Raw genomic sequence first — 19,445 nt, forward strand, 5'->3', positions numbered from 1 at the left:
CTCAACAACAACACAAGCAGTTATGAATTATTGCTGAAAATTTTGTCGCACTAAAACTAACTCAAGAATTGATCATGAATAGCATTTGCTACACAAACATTTGCTAAGACAAACAACGACAGCAACAACAATTGAATCTGTTTTAAAACCAAATAAGCTCAATGAATTTAAAAGATATATATAACGTAGAGTTAGGGTATGAAACTTAAATCACGTGATAATTATTTTTTCTAAACGTTAAATTAAATGCATACTAATTAATAATATTTTATCCACAAGTTGATTATGAACCATATTAAGAGCTGTTGTATTCAACACAAAAAAAATATATTAAGAGTTGTCGTATATTTGGAATTTAAAGATTAATTTCTACCAAAGTGAACTTTTTCAGTTGATTACTCGAAAGGACTCTATATATATGACAATGATGGACAAAACTCCGTATGAAATAGTGAAACTGATCGATATTATAAATGTGCCATACCAAAAGGTAAGGACCATCCACCCTTTAGCTAGGCCTAATACAACAAGATCAAGATAGTGTAGTTCGGGTATTAATTAGTAAGCCGTAAGCATTTATTCAAAACTAAGGCAACCAGAGAGATTTTTGACCAATGGATCTGCAATGAAGCTTTCTTTCACGCCACCCTTGAACAAATTAATAATTTGTGTCGTTCTCTTGGAACATATCCTGTGAAGATAATCCATTCCTGCGAGGCTTTCGAGACGAGGACACTGAAATGTACTTTACATTAGCAGTGTGACACAACTCAATAGATACAGTTTGGAAGCTTCATATTAGTTTGAAAGGCAACATTCAAGGCAAAATGTGGTATAGGCAGCTTTACAAAATTCAGTGATTAAGCTGATCAGGACAACTAAATAACCTTGTATTAATAAACGTGCCAAGTTATTATCCTTATCAAAATTTTACTTAAAATACAATCAAGTGTTATTATTAATTTTTAAATTAAAAAACTTAAATATGTATTACTAGAAATCAGTTAAAATCACAGGCAAGTGGTGATGTGGAGCCATCTATTAATCAGGAAACAGATGCATGGTCAATATCCACCATAAGATTATCATATCAAAATGGTTTAGTATTTTTTAATAAAACGGTTTAATATATATAATCAAGAAAGGTGATTTCTATAAAAGGTTTTGCTTTAGGCTCGTAGAGTTCTTAGAGGAGGCCCGTATTGTGCCATTCGAAGAGCCCATCAGGCCCACCCTCTTTATGAGTCCTGAAAAGCATATTACACGTAGTCCACAGGAATTTTGCCAGAAATGCTCAGGAGCAGAATTAAGTAGTAGTAGTACCGAAGAAATTCCCAATAAATTATACCATCGCCACCAAATCTGCTGTGCCTGTTTACAAGAGAAGAACAAATGTGATGCATCTTCAACCACCTCGTTGCAAAATATACACAAGTGGTCACCTTGTTGGATTTGGATTTACCTCCTGTGAAGTTTCACTTTACCAGGTAGCCTATCCAATATCACTCTCCAAATCAAGAAGGTCATCTTATGTGGAGTTTTGATTTGCCACAACCTCTTGAAAATACACTCCCCTGTTAATTTAAACCAGTAGGTTATAGCACAAGGAGTGTCCCCAACACCAGTTTCAGAATAATAACATGTTTAACTCCCTCTAGTTATATGGTTCTCAAACCCTGCGCCATTGTCCCCTGCACTCCTATTATCGAGCCATGCATCTCCCCTACCCATATGAATTGAGGCAGTACAAGGGGCATAGATACCAATCATAGAACCAGATTGATGCCTTCTTCCACCTAGCTGAATCATAAAAAAATTTACCTTTTTAGCTTTAATCCAAGTGTATTTTTTTAAAAGGTCATTTTTGGAAAACAAATTGAAAATGGAAGTGTCTAAAGGGAGGGTAGCTATAGCAACTGTCCTAAAAGAAAATATGACGGCCCCATTGTTTTGTCATTTTTTTTTTCCAATTTTGAAACACTAATCCATAGCTGACCATAAGAAAAAATCGAATGGTTTTTTTTTTCTTAAGAAAAAAAAGAAATTATTATTTTCTTTCAAATTTAAATCAATACTAAAAGATAATATACACTGCAGAATCATATTTGAGTCATACAATCATTGAGGAAACAAACTAATTTTAACAACTTTATTCCAGATTAAAAGATAAAATGTATTGCACAAAAATTACTGCAAAATACACATAAAACTTATTGAAATAATACAAATATTAAGGATGTGTTTGATATGTGACATGATACATGACAAAAGAGAACCATACATAACAAGTACTTAAATTACATTACAATTTTTTTTATGATGTAAATTATTTGATGAACAATGAATAACACAAACAAAATAGTTATAAAATTTATTAAAATATTATTTTTAATATTAATTATCTTAATGATAATTTATATTATTATTATTATTTATTATTCAAAATACAGAAGTAAGCTAGCCGGTGAAGATCAGGAAGTAGTATGTTCTTGGTTCGGTATTTTTTTGGCTTTCCGAGTTAATTGGTTGGTGTTACTTCTTGACAGCATTTTCTTTGTATTTGACTCTATTGTCTTGGTTATAGCTTGTAGCCTAGACAACTGTTATGTTAATAATATCTTTTTCCCTTTCCAAAAAAATAAAATTTAACTAGTAAATATGATAAAGTTAGTGTAATTAATAAATAATTTAAATTTAAAATATATGATATGATAAGTTGTTTGTTGCAATTAGTAGTTAATGAGAATTCAAATGCAGTGATTTAAATTTAAATTTGTGTTTTTATATAGAAAACATGAGAGAAAATAAGATACGTGAGTCTATGTATGTTTTTTGTATTTGAAACAAAAAAAGTTGTTTTACAATTTTTTGACTAAAGCTAAGTTTTTTTAATATTTTTTTATGAAGGATTAGAAATTAATTAAATATAAATTATAAGTACTAAAAAAATCATTTTTAAACTATAAAAATTTTAAAAAAAATTAAAATATAATCTATAAAAACTAAAAATATCACTTCTAAACTACAGACATTAAACATAAAATAAAATATAAGTTATATGAACTAAAAAAATCAATTTCAAACTACAAAGATTAAAAAATATGATCAAATTGAGTAATTTAATAAAAATTAAATATAACATTAATTTATTCATTTATTAATTTGGGGAGGACTGGACTTAAATTCAAGTCTTTTTTTTCATATATCTATTTTTTTTATTTAAATTTGTTCTTCAATATGAAATACAAAATTTAAATAATAAAAAGTATTAGATAAAAAACTAATCTGACACAAAATATTATAATAAGACGCAATTTAGATAGTGAAACCATAAAAAACCATAATAAGCATTTGTTTTTGCCTTTTAAAAACACCATAAATATTTTTAGCGTAGTCATATCATAAACATTTACTTATACAAGTTAAAAAATATAGTATTTTTTAAATAAGTTATTTAGTCATTTCATAAACAAAATTATTTGTACTTATTTTATGTTTTTAAAAAAGCAGGTGTACTTGTATGTTCCACTTGAAGTAGATTGAATTAACTTTCAAATTTCAATATGAAATTTAATTTAGTCCACTTTTTTCTTAAAAAAATAATCTTTATTTAATAATTGTTATAATATACATTGAAATGAATGAATTTACAGGAACACCTAGTATTTTCAGCACACCTATTCTAAACATTCAGTTTTTTCTTTCTTTCTTTCTTTTTTATATTTTGCGGTAACCAGTGTTTCGATCGCCAAAATGGGCTTTTACGTTAATAATATGTCTTATTCTTCGTTGACCATTTCAAGAAACGACAATATCCGGACGTGCAGGTTCAATGCTTAGCAATCTAATAATCTATCATCGCATTTAGTATTTATATTTTAGATAATTAAATACTTTAAATAATATTATTAAGATACCAATTAATATACATAAATTAAAGTGTATTTATTTCATATAATATATTTTAAATTAAATTAACAATAAATATACCATTACCGGAGTTATTTTTTCAGACAAACCTTAATTTTTGCGTGGTCATCTTTTCTTTTCTCCCAGTTTTTTTGGTCGTACAAGACCCAGAAATAATATATTTATTTATCACACGTGCGTACACATTCTTCTTCATAGTCAAAGGACAAACATTGATTTAGCTGCCTTTGTCTTCGGGTCGTGAGTTTCTTTGAATAAACATAAAACATTCTTCACATAATACTGTCTACACACATTATTTGATTTTCAATGACTGAAATATTTAATTATAAATCAAATACATTAACTTTTTTGGTAACATTCTAATGCATTAACTGAAAGTTAATAGATAGTCAGTATGAAATCATATAATTTTTTTTTAGGAAATCCCTTTCTTAAGTAAGAAAAGTTTTTTTTTTTTTACAAGCAAGAAAAGTTGTTAAAACAAAACAATAATTTGTATATAAAATGCAAAGGGAATTAAATTAATGTATAATTATATAATAAACTATGGATATCTTTGGATTGATTTACTGCATGTTTGGAACTGCATCCTCATGCCAAAAACGCGCACCCAACTCAACCTACATACTGTAGCTTCAGCTTGAACGTGAACAAACGTGAGTGAACGTGGATCATTGAAGCCGATCCAAATTCAAAATACGCTATTAGCTTTCTTCTTCTTTTTTTATAATGGTGACACTGACACTAAGATTTATGACTGCATGCATGTATTATCTAAATTAATCATCACTGGTCAATCCTAGTAGATTTATTTAGTTTATTTTTATGAAAGAAATAATTTGAATCAATTAAAATAAATTAGTTTAATTTCATAAATCAAACGTAGATTTTATTAATCCAATTAATACAACTTGTATTGCATCGTTTCAACAATTTTGATTTATATTTTGAATTAAAAAACAGAGATAAAATTCAAGGTAATTGGTTCAAGTAATAATTTTTTTTAAATAAGCTTAAAAAATTATTCCCTTTTTTTAAAACGAAAAGGATGACGTATTTTACATTATAATCCAAAAAAATGAATTCTAAGTAGATATTTAAATTGATTGATTCAAATAATCATTTCCTTTTTTATCAGTCAAATAATCATTTCGTTAAACCGAAAGTCATATTTGTTTCTTAATTATTTCTTAATAATACACAAGCTATCATAAATATATATTACAATCATATCCTTAATTTATAGCAATTTTGTTTCCTAATTTAATAATACACAAAAATCAGAAATATACATATACAATAATCATATTATTAATTCGCAACGGATTTATTTCCTAGTTTATATCCAACCACAACAAATGATTCAACTAACCATTCGTCAAAATTTAATTTACAAAATCAATATCTGAGTCAAAGATGATTAAATTTTACTAATTTAATTCAATTTGAACCAAAGCATACAAAACTAAGTCATACTAAATTAATATGTTCAAAATCAATTTACCCAAAATTAATATGTTCAAAATTGATCAATTGGGAACTGGTTAAAATCAGTAGATACCCAAAATGAAAATTCCGTTTAGTCTATTAATTCAATTTGAACCAAAACATACAAACTAAGTCAAACTAAATCAATATATTCCAAATTAATATGTTTAAAATTGATTTGTTGGAAATCGGTTAAGATCAGTAGATACCCAAAATGAAAATTCTATTTAGTGTATTAATTCAATTTGAACCAAAACATACAAACTAAGTCAATCATTCACCAATAAAAAAGTCAAACAAATTAATGTGTTCAAAAATCAATTAACCCAGTAGATACCCAAAATGAAAAAATATACGTAGTCTATTTAATTTCCCGTTTTAACCTCCGCTTTCAAAACTTGAGATTTTTTTCCTTTTGCAAAAACCACGTTATAGAAGTCTTGACATTTGTGAAAAGTAAGTTTTGTTTGTTATACAAACAGGCTAGTAAATGAAGCAATGATTTTGACTAGTATTATTCAGAATAATCCTATGATGATCACGGATGCAATTTCCTTGAATTGGTTTATCCATCATTTTTTAATTTAAGGATTTTGCATAAAAAAACATTAAAGGGAAGAAATTAACATCCAGAAATACAATAAGATTGGACGCAGTCATAGAAGTTGATTTGCTGCCATCATTCCTATTTCCTTGTATTACCAAGAAACTTCGAGGAAAGTCGTGTACTCGTGCATTTCCTATGCATTGCATGTGCAACTAATGAATCTATAAATTCATTGAGACAAGGCACAGAAATGAACAAAACAAGTACCATTAGAAATGAAGTTAGAAGCAGTAGGAGGAGGGTGCAAGTACCACCCAAATAACAAGCAACTACCCGGTGTTTGTCCCTCATGCTTAAGAGACAAACTCTTGAAGCTCTATGACAGCAGCAATCCAACTTATCCTCTCCCCTGTCCTCCTCGACCTTACGTGTCTCGTGGCCACCGCCGCCATAGTTCTCTCGTAATGGATTCTGCTTCTTCCACCATGGTTAGCTTCAATTATGGGTTGAAGAAGAGCAACTCCATTGCCTTTGCTTCGAGAAGCCAAGCCATAAATAGGGAAGTCAATGGAAACAACAAGGGTAGTAAGAAAAGGGGTATTTGGTCCAAGCTGCTCAAATTGACCAAAAAGAACACCAAGGAGGCCTTCATGCATTCCAGGTCCGTGAGTGAGGGAAATAATTGGCATTTTTAATTAGTTAATTTAGATCCAGTTTTTTAATTGATGTAACTACACATGATTGTTAATCAAAATTAAACTCACCTCCGAATGAAAGGATGCGTGATGGGATGAGCACGGACGGTCTTCTATTGTTGAGATGGTTATTGGCTTGTTCCAGGAATTTTAATGGTTTTCTATACATTTCGATGTTCATCACCCCCTCAACATAAATCAGATTAAAATATTTCATTCTTTTCTCTCATTGTTCCACAAGTGTTCTACTTGTCATTTTCAATATCTACTGTGATCAGGGTGTACATGCACGAGCAAAACATGATCACATATTTCATTAAGTTTTAAAGTTAGTAGGAGCAATTGCCCCCAAAACCCACAAAGTAGATCCGTCATTGTCTGTTATGTGTATAATGGAGCGGTATGCTAATTGCTAAGCAGGTAGTGAAATAAGATTATGAATCAAAACAGAACAAATATCTGAATGCTGTATAACGGTGCAATTTTAAGTATTCTTTCTATGGATCATCTACACTTGATGTGAGATTCATTTGTAACGAGTATGAGTTCCTGTATCAAAGACTCTCTATCTATCTATCTTTAAAATGCATTTGGTATAAACTACCAAAGGAAACAAGAAACTGTACATGATACTATGTTTTTGCATGATCAATTATAGAACACTTTGCAACTTTTCGACCAAATTATGGATATCATCTAGAAGGACCAGAAATATTGCCCCTCTTCAAATTATCCTTGTCATTGTCAATATTTTGGTCCAATGCAGGCCGTTTCAGTCTTTGAAATATATCATCAAGGGACTCAGATGAGGACACACGAGACATCTTAGCTTCCTGTGTTTGCCGTATGGGCAAAAATCCTTTTCCCCCTAAGTTAGCCCCAAAACTCCGAAAACCTGTTGTCATTGTTTGCCATGTCAAAGCCAAGCCTGAAGTTCCAGCAGCATTACTAGAATGAGCATTGCCGTGATCAAGCAAGGAAACCTTCGCAGATGTTAATTCACTCTGCTGTCTGACAGCAGCATACTTGCTGCTGATGGCTTCCCTGCTTGAGCTATATCTCCTTGTCTCTTCCTTCAAAGTTTTAGGCAGATTTCCATCTGTTTCTTTATTAACTAAAGCAGAATTTCCCTTCATTTCAACACCATTCTTCACCTGAACCATATCAGCTATAAAGTGAGTGAACTGTTTGAACTTTGACCACAACAAGAGTAGCAAATGTCATATCTTGCAGCCATAAAATTCATGATAATGTTGCATGAAAAATGAAAATAGTGAGAGAAGATTGCTTCCATTTTCTTTTCAGTGGGACGTTGACATACCATAATATTGTCACTAGATTCAACATCAATTCCATTAAAATTCCTCACTAGTGGAACAACTTGCTCGCCTACATTGCCTCCTTGCTCAAGCCAATATCTTTCTACAAATTTATATGAATTGATAATCAGCATAAGTAATTAACAAATCCTACATTTGAACAAAGTTCACTAATTTAGACATGACTTTTCATTTAATATTTTGAACTGAAGTTTTGACAATTACAGAATTTTTAGCTTGCATACCTTTCTGCAAGATAATTAACCCTGATGGATCAAAACCATCCATATCTTCAGTTTCAGTTTCGAAAACATATCTCTTCCAGCTCCCAAGAGAATCAAATACCCTATCAAAGAAATTGCTTGCAACCAAAAGGGTGTATATAACCATAATAAGTGGATAGATTCTGTTAAACTTATCTCCAAAGAAAGGGACAGCATTATCAATGTTCCCCATTCGCTGCAATCAGTCATGTAAGGCACCAAATTAGAAAAAGAACTAATAGGAAGGAATGAAAGCAAAAAATGTTGATTCACAGCTGTCAATGATTTATTAGTTTGGCTGGGAATAACGTGAACATTTATGTATAGGTATGAAAAAACATGAAAAGCATCAGGCACTTGGAAAAATAAGTACATATATCTGGTACAATAAAAAAAGAAGAGAGCAATACATTAAACCATGAAAAAAGACTACCTGTTCAAATATAGTTGTTTTATCAGAACCAAGGCGAATAAGATTGAGGAAGTTGTATGAGATGGGGGGAGCATATCGAGCAATCATACTGGGAATGAGATAGAAATTAAATTATATTTGCACACTAACACCAGCAATTCAAGAAATAGAAATAAATAGCAGTAGTGAATAAAATCTTACGAGCATATCATAAGCAAGCTAACTGAGCTGGTCTGTCGGGGTGTCAATGAGTAAAACACCAATGTTCCAATTTTGAACAAGGAGTAATACGTGCAGATGCACATATACATGAGAGGAACAAAAGCAAGTACCTAAGCAAGAAATTGAAGAAATGGGATTCAAAAGGCAGCATGTCTTCATTTTAAATATGAAATAAAGCATTTCATAAAAGAAAAGACACATACTGTCAGATTACATGACTTATTTGTTTGCACTAATTTCATGTATAACCCAACTCCAAAGTTGAATTCAGTTTTCAAACCTTTTGTTAACTGATATAATGTCGGTAACAATTTCACAAATATAGAATTACAGCCTTAAACCAAAAAAAGCAAGATAATTTTCAAGAAAAAGATAGGCAGAGAGCTGAGTATTAAAAAAAAGTGCAATTGACCAATATCCACACCAAAAAAGCTCATGTTACTGAATCACAGAAGTTCATGAGACCTGATATACTTCAATTTTCTTTAAATTGTTACAAGAGTTTCAATATTCTAAAACTAAATCTTCATCCAAACTTTCTTTTAACAAGGTAAAAGAATTCAAATATATATATACAAACATTAAATCTCTTAGAAACGTGATCTACCTGCACAAGCACCTCCTGTGTTCCAACAGATTTTATAAGAATCGAGAAAAGTGATAGATCAACACTAGGTAGAAGAGTTGCCTCAGCTAAAAGAATTGTAACAGACATGACACCAAGTATAACAGCCAAGCCTTTCTGAACTTGCTTTCTTAAAATGCATTGCCAGAAAAATTCTGCAAAGAAACACCATATATTCAGAAGCCTATGCCAAATGCATCTAACTATTATATTCCATATCCATAAAAGGAGTACATGATGTCATGATTAAATTATGCAAAACATTAAATCCGGCAGGAAACCTAACCAAGAAAGGAAAAACATATTGCAAGACAGAGTTGGTTGTCAATGTCTTAGAAGGGGCTATCTATGAACCAGAGAAAGGCTAAGTGAAGCATTGTAGGGTGCACCCATCGCAGCATCAACTCTTGGGGGGTTATGATCCCAAATTGACTAGAGATAAGGCCTAAATAGTGCTTATAAAACCTGGGCAATCCTTACCTTACAAGCTAGTTTTTGTGGGGTTGAGTTATGCCCTAAGCTCAAATTCTAATTTGATATCAGAGTTTATCCTAGATTCATTATTGGGCAACCTACATTTCCATGCTCCAGGCCCATATCCCTAGGTGTGAGGGGGTATGTTGGAAAGTCAACTTAATTGTGGCCTATTAGAGTTAGTTGCTAATGTCTTGGAAAGGGATACCTATGAAGGGGTTGACCCAAAAGGTTAAGTGAAGCGTAATAGTGTACAATCGTCAGGATATCGGCTGTTAGGGGGTTCGAAGCTCACATCAACTAGAGATAAGGCCTAAGTAGTACTTATAAAGCTTGGGCACTCCTCACCTTATAAGCTGGTATTGTGGGGTTAAGTTAGACCCTAAGTCCAAATTCTAAGATAGAAAGCAGTATGGCCAGTTAAAACTGGTGATTACAATTCTAGTTGCATGGGGAAAAGGATTTACTAAAGTTAAGAACAAATAGGTTAATAGTCCTTAATTACCTAAAGTGTCACATAAAAACCCAAACTTGCCAGTCCGAGCAGGTCTAAAGCTTGAAATATATTTCCTGTAATGAAAAAATAAAAAATGAGTATGGCGAGCAGGAAAAACCTTTAATTTTAATATATTTACTATAGAAAGATATTGAAAGGGTGGGGAAAAACAACATGAAAGAAAACATAATTAAAAGCAAACCATCCAGTTGAGTTGCGGCGTTCATAATTCTTTATCTTGTCTTCCAATTGAAGGGCTTCTAACACGTAAGTCATATACACACTACAAGAATGTGAAAGAAGTAAGAGATAAAAACAAAGAATCAAGCTGTTATATATACCTAGTCAATAGACTGCTGTGATACTGTGAAAGTGTCAGACAATGCCAATGAACAAAAGAATTAATAATCAATCCATCATACATAGCTATTATGGATTATATGAGTTAGAATATAGGCTAGTTGTGTCTTTGAAAGAGTAGTCTTGACAGGTTTAGAAAGGGCAATTTTTAGTGTGTATTCTGAAAAGCCTAAGTAGGAGTAGGTTCCCTAGTCTGAACATGTCTTTTCTTCTTTCTTATTGTACTCTTTCTGTTTTATATAAATATATACAACGTATGGCTGAGTGAAGTAACTCACTCAGATATTGTTTGCATACTCTCAGACCTTAACAATGTAGTTCATAAACTTTTAACAATATGCATAAAAATATTTCTGCAAGTGAAAGTCTTTTCTACAACCTGAAAGTAGAGATATGTTTTCCTCATTAGATACCACCAGAAAGCCAAGTTTTACAAGGTCTTTCCCATTCTTACAAGCTAGGAACCAAAGATAAAGCTGTTCTTCATTCAAGTAAAACCAATTAACCAGAGCCATTATAAGAAGGTTCAAAAGTGGATATGGTTATTGCTAATAAACTAACATGTGTGGTCCATGTAAGAAAGGGAATTTTTATATTAATTGAACATGACTAAACAGTGGGTAAGTCATTAACAAGAAAAAATAAATGAATATTACTCTATTAAATGTTTATTCTCCTTGGAAGAATATGACAATTGAATTTACCATTCATGACAGCTATAAAGGATTCAAGAACAATTTTTCAAATAAGCCCACTTAAAAGACTGAGCTGATCATTTGATTACCTTTTATACCTGTAGTACTCCTCAGTAGCTCCTCGAAGATGACGTCTTAGTGTTGCCATTGACTTCTCGTCAGTATCATAATCAATGTCGCTTTCTCCTAGTCGGCCACCTTGTGGTTTGAAGGATGGATCTTCCCTAAACTGGAAAATTGAAGGTTATATCCAAACAAAGGTCCAGGTTGTGTACTCAGAATATTAATCAAGAAATCTAAGCTCAATACCATTTGAGTTAGCATATCATCAATTACATCCATGTAACATCTCAGAGGATCACGCCTGGACATCTGGTTAGATGTGTCTTGAGCAACCTACAGAAATAAACCCCGTGTTTAAAATCAGGGTTACTCTAAAGTTCAACTAAAATGGGTAGAGAAATATCTATTTTTCAACTTCCCCCTGTCCGCATTACTGATTGTAGTGTATTAATATTGTGCACTTGAGGGCCATTATGTCGTTTGCAGTATACTGTACTAATGGCCCAGTTTCCTGTATATGAATACATCTCATACACCTATGATGGGTACAGACTTATTTTTACATAGTATTATGAACTCTCTAGTTTGTCCCTCTCTTTCATTTTCTCCCAATTCTTTTCCTGTTTCTAAAAAAAGGAACATACACCAGCAGCAGCATCAAGACCTAGGTACAAACCAAGTTAAGCTGGCAGCTGCTGTAGCTGCCACATTCTGGTTGATTCAAATGACTGGCATGCATTTTCTGGTGATGGACTGATCCCTTGTCAGGAGAGGGCTAATGGGACCTTTGACAGTCAGCTAGGTACAGGTTTTTCTTATTTACACACACTAACAAAGAAAAAACATAGTGCACATGGCATGACATAAATAAACCAATCATGTTCAATATTATATAGTTGTCATGGATTGAGAGACAATTTGCATTTAAGAAACAGCTTTTACTAGAACAAAACAGCCAAAACACTGCTGAATAGTAACACCGAGCAAAGACATCTAAAATGGAGTCGCCCTAAAATAGGAATGTCCTTCACCAATGCTTTCCTTAAAAATTTACCACAATTAGCAACAATCAACTTATCATATTCTTGGTAAAAGATATTATTGGTATGGCATTTATTGAGGAAAGGATGACTGGAAATCAGTTAAGGCGGTTTGTGCACATACAAAAAAGGCAATTGGAAGTAGTAAGGAGAGTAGATTGCATATTTTAGTCTTATGAAAAAGGTGGGAGAGACCAAGGATATTGGAGGAAGTTGTTAAGAGGGATTTCGTAGTGAATAACATCTCTAAATATTTGATTTCTAACTGAGCTGAATGATGTCATGTGATCCATTTAGCCGACCTCACCTAGTGGAATAAGGCTTCTGTTGTTGCTGGGTAAGAGAAAATACCTTACCAAGAGAAAGGCATCATATGCCAAACTCAATTCAGTTTCCATGATTCCAAATTACTTATATAATGCCACTTTGCTTTGCTTATTAATTTAAAAACTACTATATTTCCATTGTATCCAGAACTTCAAAGTAAATCAACTAGATATGGGGAAGACGGTTTTTTTTGGGGGAGGGGTCAATTATTAGATCATAAGAATAAGACACAAATCACAAACAAGAATAATCAGTTCTTATTTTGCTTGCAAGAGATCAACAAAATTTTCAAGCTAGCATGTGTGCAGATTGAGAAAATAGATGAGATAAAAATTTAAAGCAAACGAAATTCTCCTGCCTCATATGAACCACTTACCACAATAGCATTTGAAAGTTCTTGGTGAGCATCATCAAGCCTAACAGCCATTTTAGCAATTTTGTGGGAAAGAACTTTCTGGCGGGTTGTCCAGTCAGCATTTCTCCAAATGCTTTTGGGAATTTCGCTTAAACCAAAGCCAAGAAGAAATGCACCAGTAACAAGTCCAAAAGTATTTGAGCAGGCCATGGCTAATCCCAAAAGACTTCCACTCCTGTTTATAGAAGAGACAACCAACTAGAAATTATTTAAAAAACAAAGTGGGACTTCACTTGAAACCAAGAAACATACACATACGTGGGTAGACATGAAAAAAGGTTAATGGAAAGTTAATTTGCCAATCATGACTGTCATGTGAAAAACTATAAAGTAATTGGACAAAAGGTAGGCAATCATGGGTCCATGACTTGAAAATCATACAAACTTCAGTGTTTTGAAAAGCTGTGGCTTATATGTAATTTAAATCCATGATTTTCCAAAATGTCTCATAACTTTTTAAAATATGTTGAAAGTTGAAAGAATGGGCCTGGTTGCCATGGCTTTTACGCAACAGAGGAAATGTGATAACCTCTGGGAGTAAATGCAAAAATGTCAACAAAAAAAAAAAAACTACATGCATTGAATAAAAATTTGACTTGTTACTGCATGGCTTTAACAGATAAAGTTCATGTCTCTTAAATGGTTAGCACGAATCATCAGTATTCACAATTACAAAAGCATAAGAAAGAGTATTATGGAAAGCTTCTGGAATACATCAGCCATGACAAAATATGAAGCCAAATATTGCCTTCAAAAGCAGGGCCACATTATGGTATGGTAAATATTCAAGTTAGTTGTTATGTTTATGTCTATGGATGTGAGGAAACAATAGAACTCTTAAGTGGAATAGGAATATTCGGAGGGAAAAAAGAAGAAAAACTAATCAGAAAACTCTAGGAAGCAATATCTTAGAGCTAATTTCATGCAATAATTCTTTTTTGATATATTTCAAAATAACTAAGATTAAGAGGGTGAGAACCAACCAGCGCTTATGCATCATAATGAGAAGAATGAATCCAAAAAGGCCAATGGATCCCACAATTAGATAAAAGATCAAGTTAACATGTAAACTAGTCTTCAATCTTTCTGAAACAGTGAAGTCCCCAGCATCTTCAAAACCCTGAATAAGGGGCACAACAGCCCTGCTCAGGATAACATAACATAAATACATGAGCAAATTTGCTTTTCTGTTTTGTAAGTTTCATTCAAATACTTCCTTACAATGCTTACCATGTAAGCAAAAACGTACTCCAATATGACCAGCTCCAAAAGAAGGAAATGCCTCCGTTATCATGGTTGGAAGATATTGTCTGTAGGTGTTAAAGAAAGAAACACCATTATACAAATGAAATAACAGCAGCAGATAAAAAAAAATAAAAAAAAAATGAAATAACAGCACATGTAATTCTTCAATGATCCACAATTCTATTCAGCATTTAACAAATTAAATGTCCTAAAAACTATTTAATACCCGAGTTCAGGAGTCATTTTGGGCCTGGCCAGATGCTTGACCCGCCACTCTATCACTATATAAGGCATCACACGCCTTCAGGTGTTTTTATCATGCGTCATTTTACACACCTCCTACACTTACTGACTTGTGCATCGGAGTGTTTGTGCAGGTTTGCAAATTCCACTGCTCGCTGGAGATCGCTCAACCAATCGAGATACGAAACTACCCCGTTAAAAGTAATATATGATAAATAAATCCTCAAGTTTCCCACATTGTTTGGAAGCAATCATGTTGGAGGCACAGTTGGCCAATAAATGCGATGTGAGCACCTTTCCCAAACACTCCGATGTTACGGGGACCAGCCCGTTTTGCTAGACCCAACCCCGTTGTAGCATACAGTATAGTAATTCACTAGATGTAACAGAGCATCAAACTCAAATTCCAAATCCTCATAACTAATTAAAGAATTACCAAAATGTTAAATTAAAAAAAATACTGGATTACTGGAAATTGTTAACGAAATGGAATGATTAGCAAGTAAAGTACCGTCCAAATGTCGGCGGGGACGAGGATGATGATGGAGAGGGAAGAGAGCCAGGTGTATCCAACGGTGAGAAGCACGTAGCGAGGGACGTGTGGGGCAGCGTAGTATCTGAGCGTGAATAGTACCATACCCACTGTGAGGGGCAAAGAGATCAGGTAAAACACCCACATCTCTCTCGATGGATCCTCCCAGTGCCGATCACTCACTTTTCTGCTAAAGTCTCCTATACGGTATACCCTTTTGCAACTCATTCAACACAATATATTCCCGTCTATTTTGTTCTTTTAATAATATTTAACTCCAATTTATCACTTCTTTTTGCATAATTGTTTTTTCATTTAAGTAATTAAAATTTTATGATAGATTTGAAATGGAAAATATTTAAAAAGTATGCATGCTAACATGATGGATCAAGGTTGGATTTCACTCTCCTCATATCCTAATTTCGTTGAAAACAAAAATATTATAGATTAAGGTTTATAAAATATAAACTCAATTTCATTTTTTTTGGATTTTGTAAGATTATAGAAAACTCTCAAAAAATTCATTTCATTTACTTATATATTTTTAAATAAATTATATATTAAGTTATGAATTGCGTTGTAATAAAAATAATACATAAAATAATAATAATAAATAACAAATATTTTAAAAATTAATTAATAATTGAATCAAATTTTTCGTTAAATATATAATTTTTTTTATAATTATTCAAGTATTAAAATTAATTATACTTTTAATCAATATAAAAAATAAAAGTATTTAAAATAATATCCTAACTCTAATATAATATACATAGCGAAACCAGGAGTTACATCTTCAAACTCGCCCCCGTTTTCATAAGTCAAGAAAAACTTGAATTTAATTTTTTTTAAAGCAAAATTCCTCTATCAAAACATAGCTTAATTAATTAAACAGGATAAGTGAGTTATTAAAAAAATTCTGAATAAATCAGCTCAAGATCAAATACGAATTGTGGATTCAGATTTAATTACGTGTCTATGTAAAAGGTACACAGGTAAATAATTTAAATAAATTTAAATGACTTAATAAGATACGAGTTTTGAGTGTAAGTGTTTTAAAACAATTTAATGAGTTGAAGATTTTGACTATAAAAGTTGAGAAATCTAGGTAAAGAAATTAATAAAATGATTTGACCGTAAAAATTAAATTATTTGGGAGTCAATTTCAGATGAAAATTGATTAAGAAACCAAAATTACACATTAAACATATAATGCAGCAATTTAAAATATAATTTCATCATTGTAATTTTTTAGTTTAGTTCTTTTAATAAATGTATTTATAAACAACAAAACAATAACGACAGTAAAAATTAATTTAAAATTTAATTAATAATTTTATAATTGATTATATATAAGCATGTAAGTTATAACAATTTTAACTATTTTAATATTTAATTAGTTTTTTTTTAACTATTAAAGTGCATCAATGTCTACAATTATATATTTCTTAAAGCGCATTATCATCCACATGCCTGTTAAATTAAAGGCTAATAACTTGTACATGTCATTTACGATCTTATAAATTAATTTTTCCAGAACTTTTCATTGTTTTTTAAATTTATTTTAGACACCAACTTGCTATTAGGCCTCTATTTGAAGTTTCATTCACAAACTCAGATGACAAAATCTCAGAGCCACCAAAGACAAGGTCAGGCCTAATGATCCACAGAAAGGGTTTCTTGCTATTGGCCAAACCCCAAGCAAACTCCAAGAATTGCTCTGGAGACATAACTTTCATGCTACCAAAATTCACATAAACAACAGACCTTGGTTCCTTGGATTCAAGCCATTCAAGACACTTGGTATCTTTTTTCCAATGATTGGAACCTGAAATATTAGATGCCAATTTGTCCTGCAGACTTGATTTAAGAATAAAAGTAAAGGGCCAATGGGGTAAATAGAAGGGATCATAGAAGAGAGAGCATTTATCATGTCACTCTCGAGTTCATTAAAAGTATTTAAAACAATAGCCGAGGCTCTGCGAAGTATATATATATATATATATATATATATATATATATATATATATATATATATATATATATATATCTTTAATGAAATATTTTAACATAAAATCCTTGGGGTCTGTTGTCCTTGTGAAAGTAGGCAGGTCCTTCAGCCGAAAGTTTTGCATACCCGGAATGCAGTCAACTACATTGGATTCTGAAAAATATTTTTGGAATAGTTATATTTTGTTCCAGAAGTAATTTCTTAAAGGATTAAACAACGCAAACACCTCAAATCATAGTGCTCATATTATCATCGAGAATTTGATTGAAAAGTTTGAGAATGAATCGGATTTCAATGGCATGAGAGAAGGAGAATGAAGAAAATAAGTAAAAAAGGTTTAAAGAACAATGAAGATGGAGTGAAGAAAATAGGATTTATTCAATTTTCATCTAAAACGGTATTTCAGATAATAAAAAAACAAGGATAATATGTTTGTAATTAAAAGGTATGAATAGCAATTGAGTTATGCAGATCAGTCTGCGAGCCTTAATCCCAAACCATTTACCCAACTATAAACTGGGCTCCCAAATATGCACCAATTCATATAGTTGTACTTCATAGCATACACACTAGACATTCAATCCAAAATTACAGTTCTCATTGGGCCCTCTACTCAAAGCTTGACAATAATGAACACACAAATTTAAGGTAGTGAATTTATTTTCTATCAAATAGAAACAATATGCAGAAAAATTATTTCTATCTTGGTCTTCTTATATGATTCCCATGTATTAACAGTGACAAATCCAGAGATGTATAAGGGGGCAATTTTTTTAATACAATTATTTAAATATTTAATTATTTAATAAATTAGAAGTTTTACAAAAATATTAATTAATTTTATATGTAAAACTAGACATGGAATTCAATACTAGAAGGTAAGAAAGTAAACATAAATTCAACATCCTATATTTTATTCATTTTTCTTAATTAATATTCTTTTTTAAAAAAAAAATCACCCGTCTGATGTTGTCCGTGTTAATCCAAAATCTGGGTTCCGTTTATATCCGACTGAAAGACCCATTTCAAGGTTGGTTAGTGCGGTTCAAGTCGTCCGTCGGGTTGCAATTTCTTGCTTGCCCCTAGAATAAGTAAATTAGGAAATAGACCCCATTTTAAAATATTAAATTAAATCAATATTTTATAGCAAAATGAGTAAAAAGGTGTCAAATTTCTATTGATTCGGAGATTATTCGGATTGTTCAGAGTAGGGGCTAAAGCATTTATCAATACATTTATTTTGAAACGAATGGATTAATATACATTATAAAAAATTCAAATAATATAGATTCATTTTGTATTTAGTAAAATAAAGCCCAAATATAAGTTATCTAATAATGACTAATATGTTACAGGTAGTTAGAAATTTTGTTATTTGCATTTGTTTTCTCGATGGAGCATTTTGTATAACAAAAAAAATCATGTCTAAAAATCATAATATTTGAGAATCATAATTTCTAAAGATAAATGAAATTTATTTGATTTGTCATAAATATTATTGGAAATATTTATATACATTTCTTAGAAATCAAATAATAATATTATATTTATATACCACTGATTCACGGAGGTATGGGTAGTTACCTCTCGCGGCCACTTGGGTATTAATTAGGGATATTTATAGTTTGGATTGTTTTGGTTTTTCATAATATATCATTCAAATCAAACTTAAAAAATATATGTGTTTCAGCTTGGTTTGATTTTTATTTAAAATATAATTTAAATCAAATCAAATTAATATTTTATAGTTTGATTTGGTTTATTTTTGTGATTTTTATTAAATATTGTTTTATTAAAATTTATATACTTTTTTTTCATATTTTAAATAAAGTTATATTAAAAAAATTGTTGATGAAAATCTATGAAACTTATTAATATGTTAAACTTCTATGATAAAAATCTTTAAAATTTCATCTATGTTAAACCAAATATATTTTAAAAAAGTTGTAAAAGAAAGTAGAATACACCATATTAATGTTTGTTTGTGGCTTATCAATTGATTGATTGCATGATCCTAATTATTCAATTATAATTTGGGAA

General features: G+C 31.3%; 2 protein-coding genes across 4 annotated transcripts; one reads left to right on the forward strand and one right to left on the reverse strand.

The window, feature by feature from the left end:
• The first annotated feature begins 6,208 nt into the window (after nucleotides 1-6,208).
• Nucleotides 6,209-6,892, forward strand: LOC114421847. Its single transcript, XM_028387940.1, has one exon. The coding sequence runs from the start codon at nucleotides 6,244-6,246 to the stop codon at nucleotides 6,661-6,663; it is 420 nt and encodes a 139-aa protein (XP_028243741.1). The 5' UTR covers nucleotides 6,209-6,243; the 3' UTR covers nucleotides 6,664-6,892.
• A 208-nt stretch (nucleotides 6,893-7,100) lies between these two features.
• Nucleotides 7,101-15,633, reverse strand: LOC114421846 (LMBR1 domain-containing protein 2 homolog A-like). 3 transcript variants are annotated; one of them, XM_028387938.1, is made up of 14 exons: nucleotides 15,374-15,633; nucleotides 14,605-14,684; nucleotides 14,358-14,516; nucleotides 13,336-13,549; nucleotides 11,839-11,925; nucleotides 11,628-11,758; nucleotides 10,677-10,757; nucleotides 10,484-10,548; nucleotides 9,487-9,659; nucleotides 8,859-8,989; nucleotides 8,679-8,766; nucleotides 8,228-8,441; nucleotides 7,985-8,085; nucleotides 7,101-7,817 (listed from the first exon to the last, which is right to left on the reverse strand). In XM_028387938.1, the coding sequence occupies exons 1-14, from the start codon at nucleotides 15,620-15,622 to the stop codon at nucleotides 7,356-7,358; spliced, it is 2,235 nt and encodes a 744-aa protein (XP_028243739.1). In that variant the 5' UTR covers nucleotides 15,623-15,633; the 3' UTR covers nucleotides 7,101-7,355. The 3 variants fall into 3 exon arrangements, with proteins under 3 accessions (XP_028243739.1, XP_028243738.1, XP_028243740.1); XM_028387937.1 differs by having other exon boundaries at nucleotides 11,619-11,758; XM_028387939.1 differs by lacking the exon at nucleotides 15,374-15,633 and having other exon boundaries at nucleotides 11,619-11,758; nucleotides 14,358-14,494.
• Nucleotides 15,634-19,445: the final 3,812 nt, after the last annotated feature.

The sequence above is a fragment of the Glycine soja genome, chromosome 8 (assembly GCF_004193775.1).
Source record: "Glycine soja cultivar W05 chromosome 8, ASM419377v2, whole genome shotgun sequence".
Taxonomy (NCBI): domain Eukaryota; kingdom Viridiplantae; phylum Streptophyta; class Magnoliopsida; order Fabales; family Fabaceae; genus Glycine; species Glycine soja.